The following is a 16,899-nucleotide window of genomic DNA, read 5'->3' on the forward strand; positions in this document are numbered from 1 at the left end:
ATATCAGAATATAGAATGGCACTCAGTCTAAGAGCCTTAAAATACATTAACCTGGCGGATGATTTGGGGCGGGGGGAATTACTATTCATTTGAAAGACTCTATGAGATCCTACTATATGGAGAGATTCAGGTTCCTCTGAACCCTTCTACTATCCACAGAAGCTTTAGAGCAATCCCCTTCTAGGAAAGAAAGGTCCAGCTTGTGCCCTCAGAAGCAAAGGACCCCAGTAGCCTCCTGGTAGTACACAAGGAACATGGGGTTTGATCACTGTTTTTTGAATGAGTTTTAGAAGGAGAGGAAAATCAGAGCCACACAGGCTGGAACTAAAAGTCTCCCCTGTATTTTACACCCATTACCATCAGCTGCCACCGCAAGTTTCACAACATAACAAAGGGCATCACACAGAACCTCTTTAGAAAGTGTCCCCTTTCTCCATGTTAAGAACCTCTGCATTCCTGGGGAGGGTTATTACTAGTCACCATACACAAGCGCTACATTCTCATTGTCAAGAGTAACCACTGGCAACAACTTAAAGAGTGCGTGTTTCTACGCCTCCTTCAGTGAATTTAGATGCACATTTATGTTTTTAAACGTCAACAGGATAGGTACTGTTCTAAATTTGATTCTGCCAAAGAGCGTAACTTAGAGATTTTTTCATGTCAGTACATATAGGCCTATCTCCTACTTTATAATAGAAACACGGTTGTCCTAACGGACTTTACCACTACTAATTAATAATTATTTAGTTGTTTCTCTTTTTTTTTTTTTTTGCTCTTAGTATAAAGACAAATCTGTAGTGAATCTGTGTGTGTGTGTCTGCATATAAATCTTTGTGTAAATGTACGAATATTTCTTGGGGACAGATTTTTAGAAATGAAATTGCTGGGTCACGGGGTGTTTTAATTTTTAATTCTGGTAGCTACTGCCAAATGGCCTTGCAAGTAAGTTTCACCATGGTACACTTCATCGGTCAGGTAGTGCTCCTTTTCCCCATGTTCATAATCTGTACATAATCATTGTGCATAAGCAAAATTGTCCAACAAAATGAAAAATATGAATTTTGTCTGCTGAGTGGAAATGACTCCATTTTTATTGTTTTAATTTGCATTTCCCCAATTACTAGTTAGATTGATGATCTTTATATATGTTCCTTGATTGTTTGCATTTCTTCTTTTGCTAATTGCTTATTTATTTCTCTTGACCATTTTTTTCTATTGAGTTACTTGACTTTTTCTTTTTAATTTTTAGGAGTTCTTTGTATATTCTTCTTATCAGTTCTTTGTGAGGTGTGTTGCAGATATTTTATCCCAAGTTTTCATTATCTTTTAACTTTGTTTATGGTGTCTTTCATCATGCGGAAATTTTCAAACGATAAACTTTTATAAGGTAAATGTTTATAAGGTTTAACTTTTCCTTCATGAATTCTGGGTTGTGTGTCTTTATAAGTACGTACATAAGTTGTACTTATGTGTAATATTTCCTATAATTTCTTCTAATACTTTTTGTAATTGTATGGATTGCTTAATGTCCAATTCATCAAGAACATGTAAAGATGCCTATTAGAGTAAAAATAGAAACAGGAATTCAAGGATTAGCATAGTGTCTGAGGGCAGGAAAAAGGTGATGAAAGAAAATCAGCACGTGTCTCTGCTGTGCTTTTAAGACATCATTTTGACCTGTTTAGATCTCATAATCTCTAGGAACTGAATTGATTCTTCACCTTCATTCAGCAAAATTATTGGATGCGTACTTGGTGCCAAGAAGTATGTGTCCTAAATTCTGGTGCTACAACAGTGAACTAGATTAGCCCTCAAGGAACTTCGTGAGACCATTGTCTGAGCTGATTGCTAAAGGAATTGAGGAGGGGGATAAGAGAGCAGGTGAGAAGTCTCCCGGCAGAGGAAATAATAATCACAAAGGTTTTGTAAGCCAGGTTAAGGAGTTCTAACTACTCAGAAAGCAGCAGGGACCAGTTAAAGGAAGTATTTTAGCTAGAGAAGTGAAATAACCACATTTGATTTCTACCAAGATTACTCAGATTTAAGTGTTGAGAATGAATAGCTAGGACAAGACTGCCGCCTGGGAAACCAAGCCCTTGTTGAGATCTTGTCAAGAAGGGACCATGGTGGTCTAAACGGTCGTTTCAGTGAAATGGAAAGAAATAGACTGATTCAAGAGATGTTTGGGGTGGAGAAAAGGAGGATCTGGTCATTGATTAGGTGCAGAGAAAAAGGGAGAAGAATCAAGGTTGACATTCAGGTTTCTGCTTTGAGAAACTGGGTGAGTGGATGGTGGAACCATTCCTTGAAATAGGAAATGCAGAGGAAGCGAGTGTTCAGAGAAGATCCTATTTGTTGTGTTTTAGACGTGTTAAGCTTTCAATGCCCGTGTAATATCCAAGTGGAAATACCTAGAAGATCGGTTGTGGATTTGGAGTTCAGGAGAATGATCAGCCTGGAGTCATTAGCCTTGAAATGTTGTGAACATAAAGAGAATAAAGCCACCAAGAAAGCTCTGCTGTAGGCAAACCAAGAAGATATAGAAAACCAAACATGACCCCAGTTCAGTAATAAATGAGTTTCACGCATGGTACAGAATGGTGACTTAAAAGAGAAACAAAAGGTCTACCCGTACACTCTGAAAATTCTAAAATCCACAGATAAAATACTGCATGAGAATTTCTACCTCTACCTCCAAGTTGAAGGCAGGGGAGGGGCTTCCAAATACTGTGGGGAAGGGCAGTGGGCATTAATTAATTATCTTTTGAGTAAAGATGAAAATTCATCAAAGGAAATTCATGACTGTTTATCCAGTCAGTATGTCAGGGTTTTAGAAAACAAGTTAAAATATCCATAGCTGCTTAAAAGACAGAGGCAGATCAAAGCCAGCATAGAGGGTAAACTAGGAAAGATGGAGTCAGACATTTTAATTATCTAGCAAAATAGGCATTACATTTGCCAGAAAAAAAATCAAGAATGATTTAAAGACTATAAGGAAATAGGGCAGGGTAGAAACTTTAAAGCAAGACTAGCGATTGGCAAACTATTACCCCTGGGCCAAAGCTTGTTTTTGTAAATAAAGTTTTATTGAGACACAGTCACACCCACTCATTTCCATATTGTCTCTGGCTGCTTTAGAGCTCTAAAGGCAGAGTTAAATACTTGTAGCAGGGACTATATGGTCCACAAAGTCTAAAATATTTTTTATCTGGCCCTTTGCGAAATAAGTTTGCCAGCCACTGTTACAAACCAACGGAAGGGTTAAGAAAGATGAGACCATGTTTTGAAATGATAACAGGGCAATAACATCGAGGATTAAGTGGAAGGAAGCATATACTCTAGATTGTCTGTATCAAAGGACCACTTACCTTGCAGAGCCTAACCAGGAGAAAGAGGGGCTCTTAACTGATCATTGGACTTGTTATTCAGTGGGTTTTGAACGGTTCTGATTTTCTTTAGATTTTTTTACGATTAATTCTATTAGCTAAGGCTTCCACACCAATCTCAATTTAAGCCGACCTAATATTCCTGAGACTAAAATGGAACGTTGATGATTTTGAGAAGCTCTTCCACGAAGTCACTTTTACTACCGTATACATTTGGGCAAGTGGGTAATCAGCTTAGTTTTACTAGATGGCCCTAGCCACGTGAGTATAGACAAAGAATGAAAAATGTTTTCTTGAGTTATAGGAAGCCAGATTCATAACCATCCGTCACTTGCTTGGGCAAGTTACTGATAAACTCTGCAGAAAAATAACAAACTGTGTGTCCCTGCAACTCGGCTGTTGAAAATGAGTTCTTTCTCTGATTGATGTTAGCAGAGAGGCTTGTAAAAATGCATTCCCAACTGATTAGTTCAGAAGGTGTCAATCTCATGCAGTTCTATGACCTGCAGACTACATGCCAGATGCATGTTTGCTTTTTATAAACTAACAAAGATGAATGATGAAATTTGAGCATTCCTCTTTGGCCAGCTGTACCATATAGTGCCTAAAGGAAGACACTGTGGGGATATTATGGGGGACAAAGGCGGGGGGGAATTTAACCCTTAATTTACCAGATTAATGGAGATAAAATATAATGTTTGGAAGTACTTTCACTATTAAGTAGTTTCTACTTATGTTAAAAAATGAACGTAAGGGAAAATCCTGTAAGAATTTAAAATATTTGTGTGGAATTACTCTCCCGAGCATATGCACACCCCATTCTAAATCCATGGAGTCAGAGCTCTTAGATACATCATAAAACAGATTAAAGATTCCTCATGAAGTCTCAACATATGATCATGAATTGTTAATGAAAGGGGTTTTTTAAGTTGTTTTTTGAAGCTAAAAATGATTTAGGGGCAATAGGTCAACCATCTATGATTTTAAAAATCTGAATCTTCATAACTATGCTTCTATTTCTTTGAGACAGATGGAGAAAAATGCAATATATTGCATTATTATAACATATCCTCTTGAAAAATAAGCCTCTATCATAGTTTCATCTTTCTTCCACTAGAAATATTGAGGAATATTTAGACATTTTTCATCTTTGTGGCCTTTTGGCTAAGAAAGCAATATTTTGATAAATTTCTATGAAATTTCAAAGCTCAGTTTCATTTGACTTTCTTAAACATGATTTTAAATTTTTGTCAAAGAATAAATATACAGTTTCAAGTAATTAACCCATTTTTTAGAAATATAACAGACATCTACATGAAAATGTAGCTATAATAAAAAAGCTATGTAATAAGATCTACTTATCAGAAATTCTGACTCATACATTTTCATGTCAAATTATGGTGTCAAAAAGTTAAAATAGTAAAAAGAGTCCAACACCATACATTTAATTCCAATATTTGCGTATTAAGCCTTTTTTTTTCAACTATAAGGGAAATAGTGAGATTTTTAGTTAATGTCTCTGGATAAACTGCATCTCTTTCAGTTTCAAGTGACAGAAAGGCCAACCCAAACAGGCTTAAGGAAGAAGGCAATGCTTTAGCTTCTAGAGCTGAAAAGCTCAGGAGATCAGGTTCAGCTTATTGCAAAAGCCCCAAAGATGTCACTATGACCTATTGTCTTAGGTCTCCAGCTCTTGACTTTGCCTCTTCTGGGATGGCTCCGCTCCCAGACAGGTTCTGCTGTAGTGGCAGCAAGAGGGATGCAGCAACCCTGGCCTCACAGCCTTACAGCTCCAAGCCTGGGGGGATGGGAGCTGATGGGGCAGGATTGCTTTTTAGATAGTTCCTGAAATTCAATCTGGTTTGACAAGTTAGGTCACATGTGCATTTCTGAACCAAGCACAAAGGGAAATATGCACATAGACTGAGAGTTGGGGAGAACTGGGTACCCAAATGAAAGTTCAGAGCTGTTGCACAAAGAAGGGGAAATGAGTGTTAGGAGAAACCCCAAGTGTTGACAACATTCTCCAGGTGGGAACCAGGCCCCTCATCTCCTGTTTCTTACCTCATCTGTGTTGTTGACCTAATTCTAGACTGGGCAATATAATTCAATTTAGTCTGTTTTCTTTTGTCTCAGTTTGCTGTCAGATAATGAATGGGTAAGCTTATGTTCTATTAATAAGAGTAGCCTAAAGCAAAAAGAAAAAAGTGACTAGTGTGGTTTTTTTAAAAAATAAAAGTTATTTCAAAACACTTGTGTAAATAAAATATATAGGTCAGCTAGATATTTTCAGCTGAGTTTGCCATGATAGGGTCACACCAAGACCTAAAACTTAGGTGTGAAGATTTTATAATGATTTTTTGTCTGTTCTCCCAAAGGTAATTAAAGTCTTCGGAAACTAATGTTTTTATTAATCTATACTGAGAAATGAAATTGCCAAGCAGATCAAAATTCATGTATCAACTGGTCACTGAAAAATGACCTTAAAGGATAATGTCATCAACCATCATAACCTGACTCTTATCTGCTAATGGGATGGTTTAAATGTTTCAAACAAAATTCTTACACGGGCCATTGAATGTAGTTTCCTTCTGATATTCCTGTAGAATGCTCTGGAAGATTCTACCCATTACTCTTGTTAGTCACCAACAGTGTAGGTCAATTTTTAGTGATAAGTTTCTTATCATTTCTAATATTATGGCTTATTTACATTAGCCACATTTTTATTAACATCTGCATTTTAAAGGACGTGTATTAAGAGCTCAGGTTCCTGTTTAAAATATGAGCAATGCCTTAATTTTATATGGAACACACTTTACCATCCCTGGGAAAATGATTTCCTTGAAAGGTGGTTGGCTAATCTCATTCATTATATGTTACTCTGTATATGTATTTCACGGACTTTCATGTTCTGACCTTTTCCCAAATTTTAGATGGGGGAATAGCCGGTTAGCGGAGCAGTCTGAACACACACAGTATTTATCACTTAAGTCCGCCGTTGTGTGTGGGCACAGTTCGTGGCACCTCAAAACAGTTACGATAGTAACATCAGAGCTCAGTGATCACAGGTGACCATCACAAATATAATGCAAAAGTGGAGTATCACGAGAAATACAAAAATGTAACAGAGACACGAAGTGAGCAAATGCTGTTGGGAAAATGGCGCCGATAGCCTTGCTCCACACGGGGTTGCCACAAACCTCCGATTTGTAAAAAACTCAGTATCTGTGAAGAGCAATAAAATGAGGTCTGCATGTGATAGATTGTTCTAAACAGTCATTTTTTTATTTTTTACTCAGAATCAACATTATATGATTTTTTTTCAGCCATCTCCAATCCAAACATTTACTGTCTATGAAATCAACTGCAGGTATTGTATTTCATTTGGTTTCAAAAAGTATGCCTCCTCGAAATTACTATCAGTTAGGGGGAGCGAATCATTTGATGTGAAAAAAGCCAGTCAACAAACAAAACGTACTCTACATCACGGCAGAAAAAGAGGAGTTCTCTTACTGGTTTACATTTCTATCTACAGATGGACTCATTGACTGCATGGATCCTGACTGCTGTTTACAGAGTTCCTGCCAAAATCAGCCCTACTGTCGTGGATTACCTGATCCCCAGGATATCATCAGCCAAAGCTTACAATCACCATCTCAGCAAGCTGCCAAACCCTTCTATGACCGAATCAGTTTTCTCATCGGATCTGATAGCACCCATGTCATACCTGGAGACAGTCCTTTCAATAAGAGGTCAGTGCAGCGTTTCCTTACATAGACTTGTAGTGATATTATCATCAGTGAGAAGCCCTCCATATGAAATACTGATGCCTGTGAGTTTGAGGAAAGTGCTTTCTTTAAAAGGCAGTTTCTCCTCGTTTGGCACATCCTTCACCAACCTTCGCATTTCAAGCATTTTTGACATAGTTCCCATACTTTGTCAATTTCAGCACCTGAAACATAACAGGACATCCCATTAAGGAGTCAGTAAATCTTCATTTAACTAGTTGATGTTTGTTAGCACAGTTGGAAATGTTTCAAAAGAAGCAATGAAAAGACTCCAAAAGGCAAAACAGAAGTGCACTTTTTTTAAGCTGAGCTCACTAAATAATATAAATTATGAAATAATGTAATGGAACTGCTAACGGCATGGCAGTAAGATTGCATAAGCTGTTGGACTGGTGCTTTGCAGAGCAGTAATGACCCAAAAATAAACCAGTAAGTGAAAGCAGGTGTCTTTTGTCTCACTGAGCAAAAGAAGATGATTTACACCAGAACTTCCGGTTCTGCAGCAGTTTAATAGCATTAATGCAGTTAGACCCAGCAGTTGATTAAAAGTTGTTTCACAAATGTTCCTTATTGCCCCCTTAAACCTTGTACTTTTTGGTCCCTGTAGATTTCCCAATTGCCTTGGAATTAATTGGAAAGTATACTTTCCTTCATGCAAACACCAGGTATATGACATGAAAAAAGTGCAGCTTATAATTTTAAAAATTCATCTCTAAATTATTGGTCTTCATAACTCTCCAAAATCCAGATTGCAATGAATTAAAACACCAGGTAAACACCAGACATTTCGAGAATGTGGATTACAATGAATTAGAAGGAACATTGTCTTGGGAGTATTTCAGGTCTGGTTTCTGTGAATACAAGTGCATGCAATAGTGTTATTTTATCCTTAGATTGAATTATCTCTACATCATGATAATGTTGGCCTGAAAAGACAAATGTTCATTCTAGTTCTTCTACTTTTCCCACAGCCTTGCATCCGTCATCAGAGGCCAAGTACTAACTGCTGATGGAACGCCACTTATTGGAGTGAATGTCTCATTTTTCCATTACCCAGAATATGGATATACTATTACCCGCCAGGATGGAATGTACGTTAATCCCAACACCCTGTCTCTGTTTGAAGTATTTTAAGTATAAAAACTAGGCATGCTTGGGCTTCCCTGGTGGCACAGTGGTTGAGAGTCCACCTGCCGATGCAGGGGACACGGGTTCGTGCCCCGGTCCGGGAAGATCCCACATGCCGCGGAGTGGCTGGGCCCGTGAGCCATGGCTGCTGAGCCTGTGCGTCCAGAGCCTGTGCTCCGCAGCGGGAGAGGCCACAACAGTGAGAGGCCTGCGTACTGCAAAAATAATAATAATAATAAAAACTAGGCATGCTTGTATCACCCAGCATGTTTTATTGTCCCTTCTAATATGGAAATGCAACAACTTTTAGACTCCAGAAATCTGTGACAGTATATGGTGGCAGAAATTTAAAGTTATATACTCATATAGGTCTTTAAAAGTTGATTTTAGGGCTTCCCTGGTGGTGCAGTGGTTGAGAGTCTGCCTGCCGATGCAGGGGACACGGGTTCGTGCCCCGGTCCGGGAAGATCCCACGTGCCACGGAGCAGCTGGGCCCGTGAGCCATGGCCGCTGAGCCTGCACATCCGGAGCCTGTGCTCCGCAACGGGAGAGGCCACAACAGTGAGAGGCCCGTGTACTACAAAAAAAAAAAAAAAAAGTTGATTTTATTTCCTAAGGCATAATAATGGTGTTGTGGTTTTATAGGAGAATGTTCTTCGTCTTAGAAGATTCATGTTGAAATATTTGAAAGTGAGATTTTGTAATATCTACAACTTAAGCTCAGATGGTTCTGGAAAAGGAGTAGATAGGTAGATAGATAAAGCAAATTTGGAAAAATGTTAATAAATTAGTAAATCTAAGTTAAGGGCGTATGGATGGTCATTGTATAATTCTTTTAATATTCCTGTAGATTTGAAACTATTTCATATAAACATTGGGAGAAGAAGTTTTTTCTTTATAAAGCTTATTGATTTGGGGAGGTGAGTGTCTGGAGTTACGTGAGATCCAGATAGTTCACTAAGCACGTCTTGTTTTTTCTTAGGTTTGACTTGGTGGCGAATGGTGGGGCTTCTCTAACTTTGGTATTTGAACGATCCCCGTTCCTCACTCAGTATCATACTGTGTGGATTCCATGGAATGTCTTTTATGTGATGGATACCCTAGTCATGAAGAAAGAGGAGAATGACATTCCCAGCTGTGATCTAAGTGGCTTCGTGAGGCCGAATCCTATCATTGTGTCGTCACCTTTATCCACCTTCTTTAGATCGTCTCCTGAAGACAGTCCCATTATTCCCGAGACACAGGTAGGATATTCTAGCAGGCATTGCTTTTAAATAAACCATTTTCAGATCATGGGGTTTCCAAAGAATGTTTTTACAGGATTACAGAATTCCAGTGCTATCCTAAATAATTCTATAGAATGACATATAGAATGTGGTGTGTGTATGTACAAGAATAGGTATTTCTATAGTAGGATATCTAGTTATTCCTTAAAGATCTATTAAAAATACTTTTTCCTCAAGTTATATCTGTATCTGTCTATTAATTGTAGCCAAATGGGAAAACAGCTTAAGCTCAACAGCTAATAATGTCTTTGCTCATGTATTCATTCATTGGAAGAAGGTTTTAGTGCCTGTACCTGACCTCCTGACTGACATTGTACCAAGTGCTACTGTACTTGGTCATTACTCTCGATATTTTACTGCTTAATGATTATTGTAAGCCATTCTACATGTGATGAAGATTTGAATGAAGAACTATGGAAGTTCAAAAGAGAGGTCAGTTCCTAAGGAAGCCAAGGAAAACATCACTGAAGAGGCTGGCCTTCAAAGGGGGAAAGGATATTCCAGATAGAAGAAAATGTGTGAGCAACAGCATCATGGTAAAAACAAATGCTGTTGTATAAAAACTGGTGAGCAATTTAAAGGTGTAGGACACTCATGGGGAAAGACTGGGGCCAGGTTATGAATGGCCCAGAAATACCATACAATGGATACCTTGAATTCTTTAGATGACATGGAACCAGGGGGCCAATGTAGATTTTTCAGCACTTCTTTAATGCTAACTCAAGTGACAAAATGCATAAAATAATCGAAGGAGACAGATCAGTGAACAGAACAGTATTCACTGTACTTCCATACAGATCCAGCACCCGGAGGCAGAGGGCCCACCCATCATAATGGTTGTGGAAATGAAGAAGAGGGAATGGATTAGACAGATGTGGAAGGTAGAACTGGGAGGCCGTAGTTTCCGCGTGTTTAACCAAGTCAAGGATGGAGCTTACAGATCATGCAGCTGGCAAAAATTGGCTTAATGGCTGGTTTTTCCTCTCAGGCTGGATTTACTTTTCCCACTAATGCAAAAAATATGGTCAAATTAAATTACCTAGGAGAAACACGTTTTAATGAACTAAATTGCAGATATTTGTTCCAGGGAAATAGGCTAATGATGACAAAGACAGTAATCAGTTATTAAAATTAGGAATAACACATGATAGTTTGAAATACAAAGTAACTCCTAGAAGACCACAGAAATATATATTCATGAAAGACTGCCTTACCTATGGAAAACCTATCAAATTTATGTGAAATTATTCTGGAAATAAATTAAGAGGAAGTAAATTATGTACCTGAGGTTTCAATCTCTTATATTTTCAGGGCCATTCAAGAGTCACAAAATCTATTTTTCAAACTAACCCACTGGTATTTCACCCCAATGATACAGAACAGTGAGTTCTGTTCAGATGATTCACCCTGTGCCCTACAGTCCTACAAAAGTACTGTCAATCTTAAATGTAAGGGTTTCCCTGAGTCTAATAGAGCTCTAGGAAGTTTCTGTATCTTCATAAACTATTTTGCTTAAGACAGTCTGTGTCTGAATTCAGTCAGCATATGGTTGGTAAGGAAAATGCCAACTGTAATAAATTGGTGTGTCTGTTACAGAATAGCAATGCCTTCTTCATCTGCTAGATTGCATCAATCCCGCTTCATGCCAACACTGACTCACAGGCCGAATGGAAGTTTGTTTAGCCCCTTCTTTTGTGCTACTTCCAACTGCGTGATTGTTTATATTGAAAGTGACAGCTATACCCTCAGTAGCGTGGGTTCTACTTAAGTTATTAAAATTTGTATGACAGGGCTTCCCTGGTGGTGCAATGGTTGGGAGTCCACCTGCCAATGCAGGGGACACTGGTTCGAGCCCTGGTCCAGGAAGATCCCACATGCTGCAGAGCAACTAAGCCTGTGCGCCACAACTACTGAGCCTGCGCTCTAGAGCCCGCGAGCCACAACTACTGAGCCTGTGCTCTAGAGCCCACGAGCCACAACTACTGAGCCCGTGAGCCACAACTACTGAGCCCACGTGACACAACTACTGAAGCCCGTGTGCCTAGAGCCTGTGCTCTGCAACAAGAGAAGCCACTGCAATGAGAAGCCCGCCCACCGCAACGAAGAGCAGCCCCCGCTCGCTGCAACTAGAGAAAGCCCGCACACAGCAACGAAGACCCAACTCAGCCAAAAATAAATAAATTTTAAAAAAAATTGTATGACAGATATACATCATTCCTAACCGTTTCATGTGAGAGGAACTGGAAGGAGGAGAAACACTACTGAACACTGAATCGCTGTTCTAAGATTTTTCTAAGCGAAAAAGTAGTCCTTTAAGTCTGAATAATGAATATTCATAGAGCAGTATGAGGCAACCTTTGAGAATGCTATTTAATTCTTAGTAGAGAAAGTGGTGAGTTCCTGGGGCAGGTTCTTAAACATAGTCTTGCACTTTACAATAGATGTCGTAAGCCTAGGAAGAGCTGTTATTATTAACCAAACTAACAGGAGCATCACTAGTAAGTAGAATCTGAATTTTTTGGATAGATTTTATATACAATGTAACATAAATTTTTCAAAACATTTAAATAATGTTTTGGCATAATATATTTTGCATATGTCAGGTTAAATCTGTTGGCATTCGTTGACCAAGTCACAGCGATGCATATACATTGTGGGGTTAAGAATATGATTTTTTAAATTTGTAAAGGAGGTGATTCTTATGCAGGTAATTATATTAACTTTTTACACTCATTTCAATTCAAAAAGTATATATGGAGTGTCTTTTGCGTGCATTCAACAACACATTAGTTGTTCTCTGGGGGAAAATTTACGCAACTTGAAAATATTAGTTCATGTACCATCATATCAAACATCAGTGGTGAGTCGAAGCTCAGTGTTTACCTAATTATGAGTATGTGCTATTGCCTTCCAACATGAATATGGAATTTGCTACAGTTGAACCCAAATGAATTGGTCTGTTTTGCTATCAGTCCTGCCTTTAGGAGTAGGTTTAATCCCTAAGTGAGCCAGCTGGCGTGGGCCAGATCTTTGGCCTGGACCACATCCCTGTGCTGAGCTAACCGTCTTACAAGTGTCTGCTCTAATTCTTCAGGGCCATAGGCGTGAAAGATGGGTTAGTGAGAATCCACAGTGACTGTAAACTAACGAGTCATTGCATGTCAGCCTGATGGAGCAGTCACAGTATTTCCTGTATGAGGAGTAGCACCTGAGCTGTGATTAACTCAGAATAAATGACAAGAAGCTTTTAGGAGAAGAAAACTTGGGCTGGCAGAGGAGTTAGTTTTGATCATTGACTAAGATGACATCCCAAATGCGTGTGTATGAATAGTGACTCTTCAGGGTCTTAGTTTAGTTGCTCTGCTCTGTTCTGTCAAAGGCATGTTACCTAAGAGTCGTACATGATCACCGTTTGAAGCTTCTGCTGTCTTCAACCCTAGGTACTCCATGAAGAAACCACAATTCCAGGAACAGATTTGAAGCTTTCCTACCTGAGTTCCAGAGCTGCCGGATATAAGTCAGTACTTAAGATCACCATGACCCAGTCCATTATCCCATTTAATTTAATGAAGGTTCATCTGATGGTAGCTGTAGTGGGAAGACTCTTTCAAAAGTGGTTTCCTGCCTCACCGAACTTGGCCTATACTTTTATATGGGATAAAACAGATGCTTATAATCAAAAGGTCTATGGTCTATCTGAAGCTGTTGGTAAGTCCCATGTAAATATATATTCTGAACCAAAAACATTGTCTTGAAGTCAGAACTAACATAAAATGCATTGTAACGCGTGAAAATCCATGGATAAGCAGAGAGGAAGGCAGTAAGGTTGCCTAGGAAAGTTATAAGCTGGTTTGTTTAGACCTACCATGGGGAAAAGGAATGTATTCCATATGATGAAAAGGAGAAAGTATCCATTTTTCTGGCTGAAATTATATCTTAGAAGAATGTTCTGAATGAGATTTCAGGCTGCCATATCCTTTTTTTCATGTTTTTTTCCTTATTGTGTCCCTTCCTTTTTTTGTTTCTTTCTTTCCTTTATAATTTTATTTCGTTAGCTTTCCTTATCCTTTTTTTAAAAATATTTTCAGTATCTAACAGCTAGTGTAGTTTCAACTCATAATGATATTTTAACATGACATCAGACAACATTTGTGCCCAAAAATTATTCCAGCTCTTCTGACTGGAAGAAGTCAATTCAGCGGAATGATATTCTTAAAACATCAAACTAGTTGTTTCACTGCATGACTGGACAATACAATCAAAGTTTGACCTGTTGAGATATGCATAGTGTAGCTCCAAGCTCAGGCTCAGAACATCAAAAACTAAAGGAAAACATGTGTTTTGTTTTATTAGCTGTTACCTGAAAATATAGTAGACATTTTATTCTGAAATTAATATATAATTTGGGCTGGAATTAGTTCAAATCAGTTAGATAATTGCCACTTCTCCCTTTACTTTGTTCTAAATTTTAAAACCCACGTTTCATTGTGAACTCTGAAGTTTTCCATTTGTAATTTGTTCGTATTAATTTACTGCTAGTTTTATTGTTCATTCCTGATGACATATGAATATGGTGTCATAACCTATCTTTTTTGCTATATTGAACCTTACTTATTATAAATATTTTCCATAACTTAATACTCTTGGAAACTAAACATCACTAATTATTCAGATAGCAAACGTTATTTTTAGTTGTTATCATCTGATCAGCATTTGGAGCTGATTTATTGGATCTAATGATTCACCCAGTTGCCTGATCTGAACTTCATTTTGTGCTGTGAACACCTTGTGAAAAAGTGGTGTGGGAAAAAAATACTAGTATTCTATTAAGTCAGTACAAAAATAATATTTGGAGATCATTTTTTAGAAAAACACCTTTTATATGATCAAATCTTCTCATATAAAAATAGACTCTGCTCACAAATAAGTGGAAATACAGTCTCAGAGCACATCAGTGAAAAAAGCAGTTTTATCACAATAATAAAATAAATTCCATTTCTGCCTGTGGTTGGGAAGATGAACTGTGATTTGTTTTGATTCTAGTGTCGGTTGGATATGAATATGAGTCATGTTTGGACCTGACTTTGTGGGAGAAAAGGACTGCCATATTGCAAGGCTACGAATTAGATGCTTCCAACATGGGCGGTTGGACATTAAATAAACATCATGTATTGGACGTTCAGAATGGTAAGATCTTGTTCACAGATAATATTACTCACCTTCAAATTGATTAAATTGCAGCAATATTTTATCCCATGCATGCTGTAGGATCAGAATTAGTAGGGGGACAAGAGTGTATTTTCAAAGACTATAAAAGCCTAAAGTGGGAACTACATAATACGCTTCACAATGTTCATATGCTTGTCACCAGCATAGTTTTCCCAGGAAGTCAGTGAGCTGATCCAAAGTGCTTTAGGGAGGTTTACAAAAAATGAAGGGAGGGGGGGTTTAAGTAAAGAAAAAATAAAATGCCAAGTGACTTTACCAAAATGTTTCTAGTGGATCTTAATCCTTAAATAATTAGTCTGTTCTCAGTATCTAGAATATTTTTCAGTTCTTCTTACACTGTATTTGAGGGAAAAAACTTCTCCCACTCAAATTGGGTTACATATACTGTCATTTGACTTTGCAACTAATCTAGAAAAAAAAGCAAGAATCAAGAGTATTATGTGTTGCAGACCTTATAAGGAAATATGCTCTGAAAAAACATGTCAGATCTCACAAACCAAAAGGGATCAATTATTTGCAAAATGTGACCAGCTTCATCTCAAAAAGAATATTATTTACATTAAACAAATTCTGTTGTCTTCGCTGTGTTTCTAACATTTTACCCACATGCTGGCTACATCTCAGATAATGTGTAGGTGCTTTGCTAGAAAGACAGAATCCTAAGGTAACTTGACTTCACCTCCTGCCCTGACCCATGCACGCTAGTAACTCTCTGCTCTTCTCTTACGAATAGCCAGAGAAGATTTCACAGTCTTGTTGAAATAATCTAGCTTTTGTCCTTGCAGAGGTTTCTGAGGTTCAGAATGCTGAATTGAGCATGCAATACAACTAAATACTTAACCATGATTAATGGCCACTTTTTCAGACTAATGTTGCTTTGATATTGATTCTTTTTGTTAAAAAAAAAAAAAAAGTGTGTTGGAGCTGGAGAGGATACCTCTTAAACTTTCCAAACGTGCTAAATCTAAGAGTTTCCAAGCCAGTGCTTGAAAATGCTGGTGCCGCACCTCCAGAAGAGAACGGTACTGAGCGAATCGGTAGTAAGAAAAAGACAAAACAGAAAGACCCTTCACACCTTTCCTAGTTTATAGCGGTGCTAAGCTCTCCTTCCTTTCCGGCTGTGTCCTGGACATCAGCTTTAGTTCACTTTGCACCTCAGAAGGTTGGGAGCAGGGCCGAAAACTAGTGCCACGTGCAGCACATGCTTTGGAAAAGTGGGGCGTCCCGACCCAAGAGGATGCTCTGTGTGCCGTCTCTGGTCATCAACAGTGTCTGAAGCCTGCTACATCAGTCACACGAGGTTTAACCACAGTCTTTCAAAGTGCAAAGCCAGGTGCCTGCCATGCTAGTAGCGGCTCTCAATGAAATTCCCTACAATTATATTTCACATGGTTTGACATATTGCTATATTCCTTCAGTTCTTTACCAACAAAATGGAAGGAAAAGCCTCTCCACATACATTTTACTTATTATGAGAACATAGGGTAAAGTTCATAACCAGTTAGCCACAGGATTTCACCCAAGAGATTATGAACCAGTAAGAAGACAAAAAGCAAAGAACTTCAGGAAAGCCCATACCTATGATACTCAGCACTCAGTGTCACATTCGGGAGAATTAAGAAACGCATAGATATTCCGTGTGTGGATATATATAGTAAAAATACATACAGTCTGCCAGAGAATAATGTATAGTTAATTTTTTTTTTTTGGCTGTGTTGGGTCTTAGTTTCTGTGCGAGGGCTTTCTCTAGTTGCGGCGAGTGGGGTCCACTCTTCATCGCGGTGTGCGGGCCTCTCACTGTCGCGGCCTCTCTTGTTGTGGAGCACAAGCTCCAGACGCGCAGGCTCAGTAGTTGTGGTGCACGGGCTTAGTTGCTCTGCGGCACGTGGGATCCTCCCAGACCAGGGCTCGAACCCGTGTCCCCTGCATTGGCAGGCAGATTCTCAACCACTGCGCCACCAGGGAAGCCCTTAATTTTTATTAAGATATCAGGTCAGATGTAAAAATTGGGCCACACCAAATTCCGTCCTCCAAAAAAATGGTTATAAATTATAAAATAAATATTATTTTAAAATGCAAGCT

The 16,899-nt window shown here is 38.5% G+C and overlaps 1 protein-coding gene across 7 annotated transcripts in view; it reads left to right on the forward strand.

Moving 5' to 3' along the window:
• TENM3 (teneurin transmembrane protein 3) overlaps positions 1-16,899 on the forward strand; it is a 330,131-nt gene that overhangs the window by 252,429 nt on the left and 60,803 nt on the right. For all 7 annotated transcript variants that reach the window (XM_082608816.1, XM_082608817.1, XM_082608818.1 and 4 more), the window contains 5 exons: positions 6,922-7,138; positions 8,146-8,265; positions 9,285-9,546; positions 13,029-13,296; positions 14,632-14,775. In XM_082608816.1, the coding sequence (XP_082464942.1) occupies positions 6,922-7,138; positions 8,146-8,265; positions 9,285-9,546; positions 13,029-13,296; positions 14,632-14,775 (1,011 nt within the window). The remainder of the gene's footprint in view (positions 1-6,921; positions 7,139-8,145; positions 8,266-9,284; positions 9,547-13,028; positions 13,297-14,631; positions 14,776-16,899) is intronic.

This window comes from Mesoplodon mirus (assembly GCF_964341445.2).
Source record: "Mesoplodon mirus genome assembly, chromosome: 20".
Classification (NCBI taxonomy): Eukaryota; Metazoa; Chordata; class Mammalia; order Artiodactyla; family Ziphiidae; genus Mesoplodon; species Mesoplodon mirus.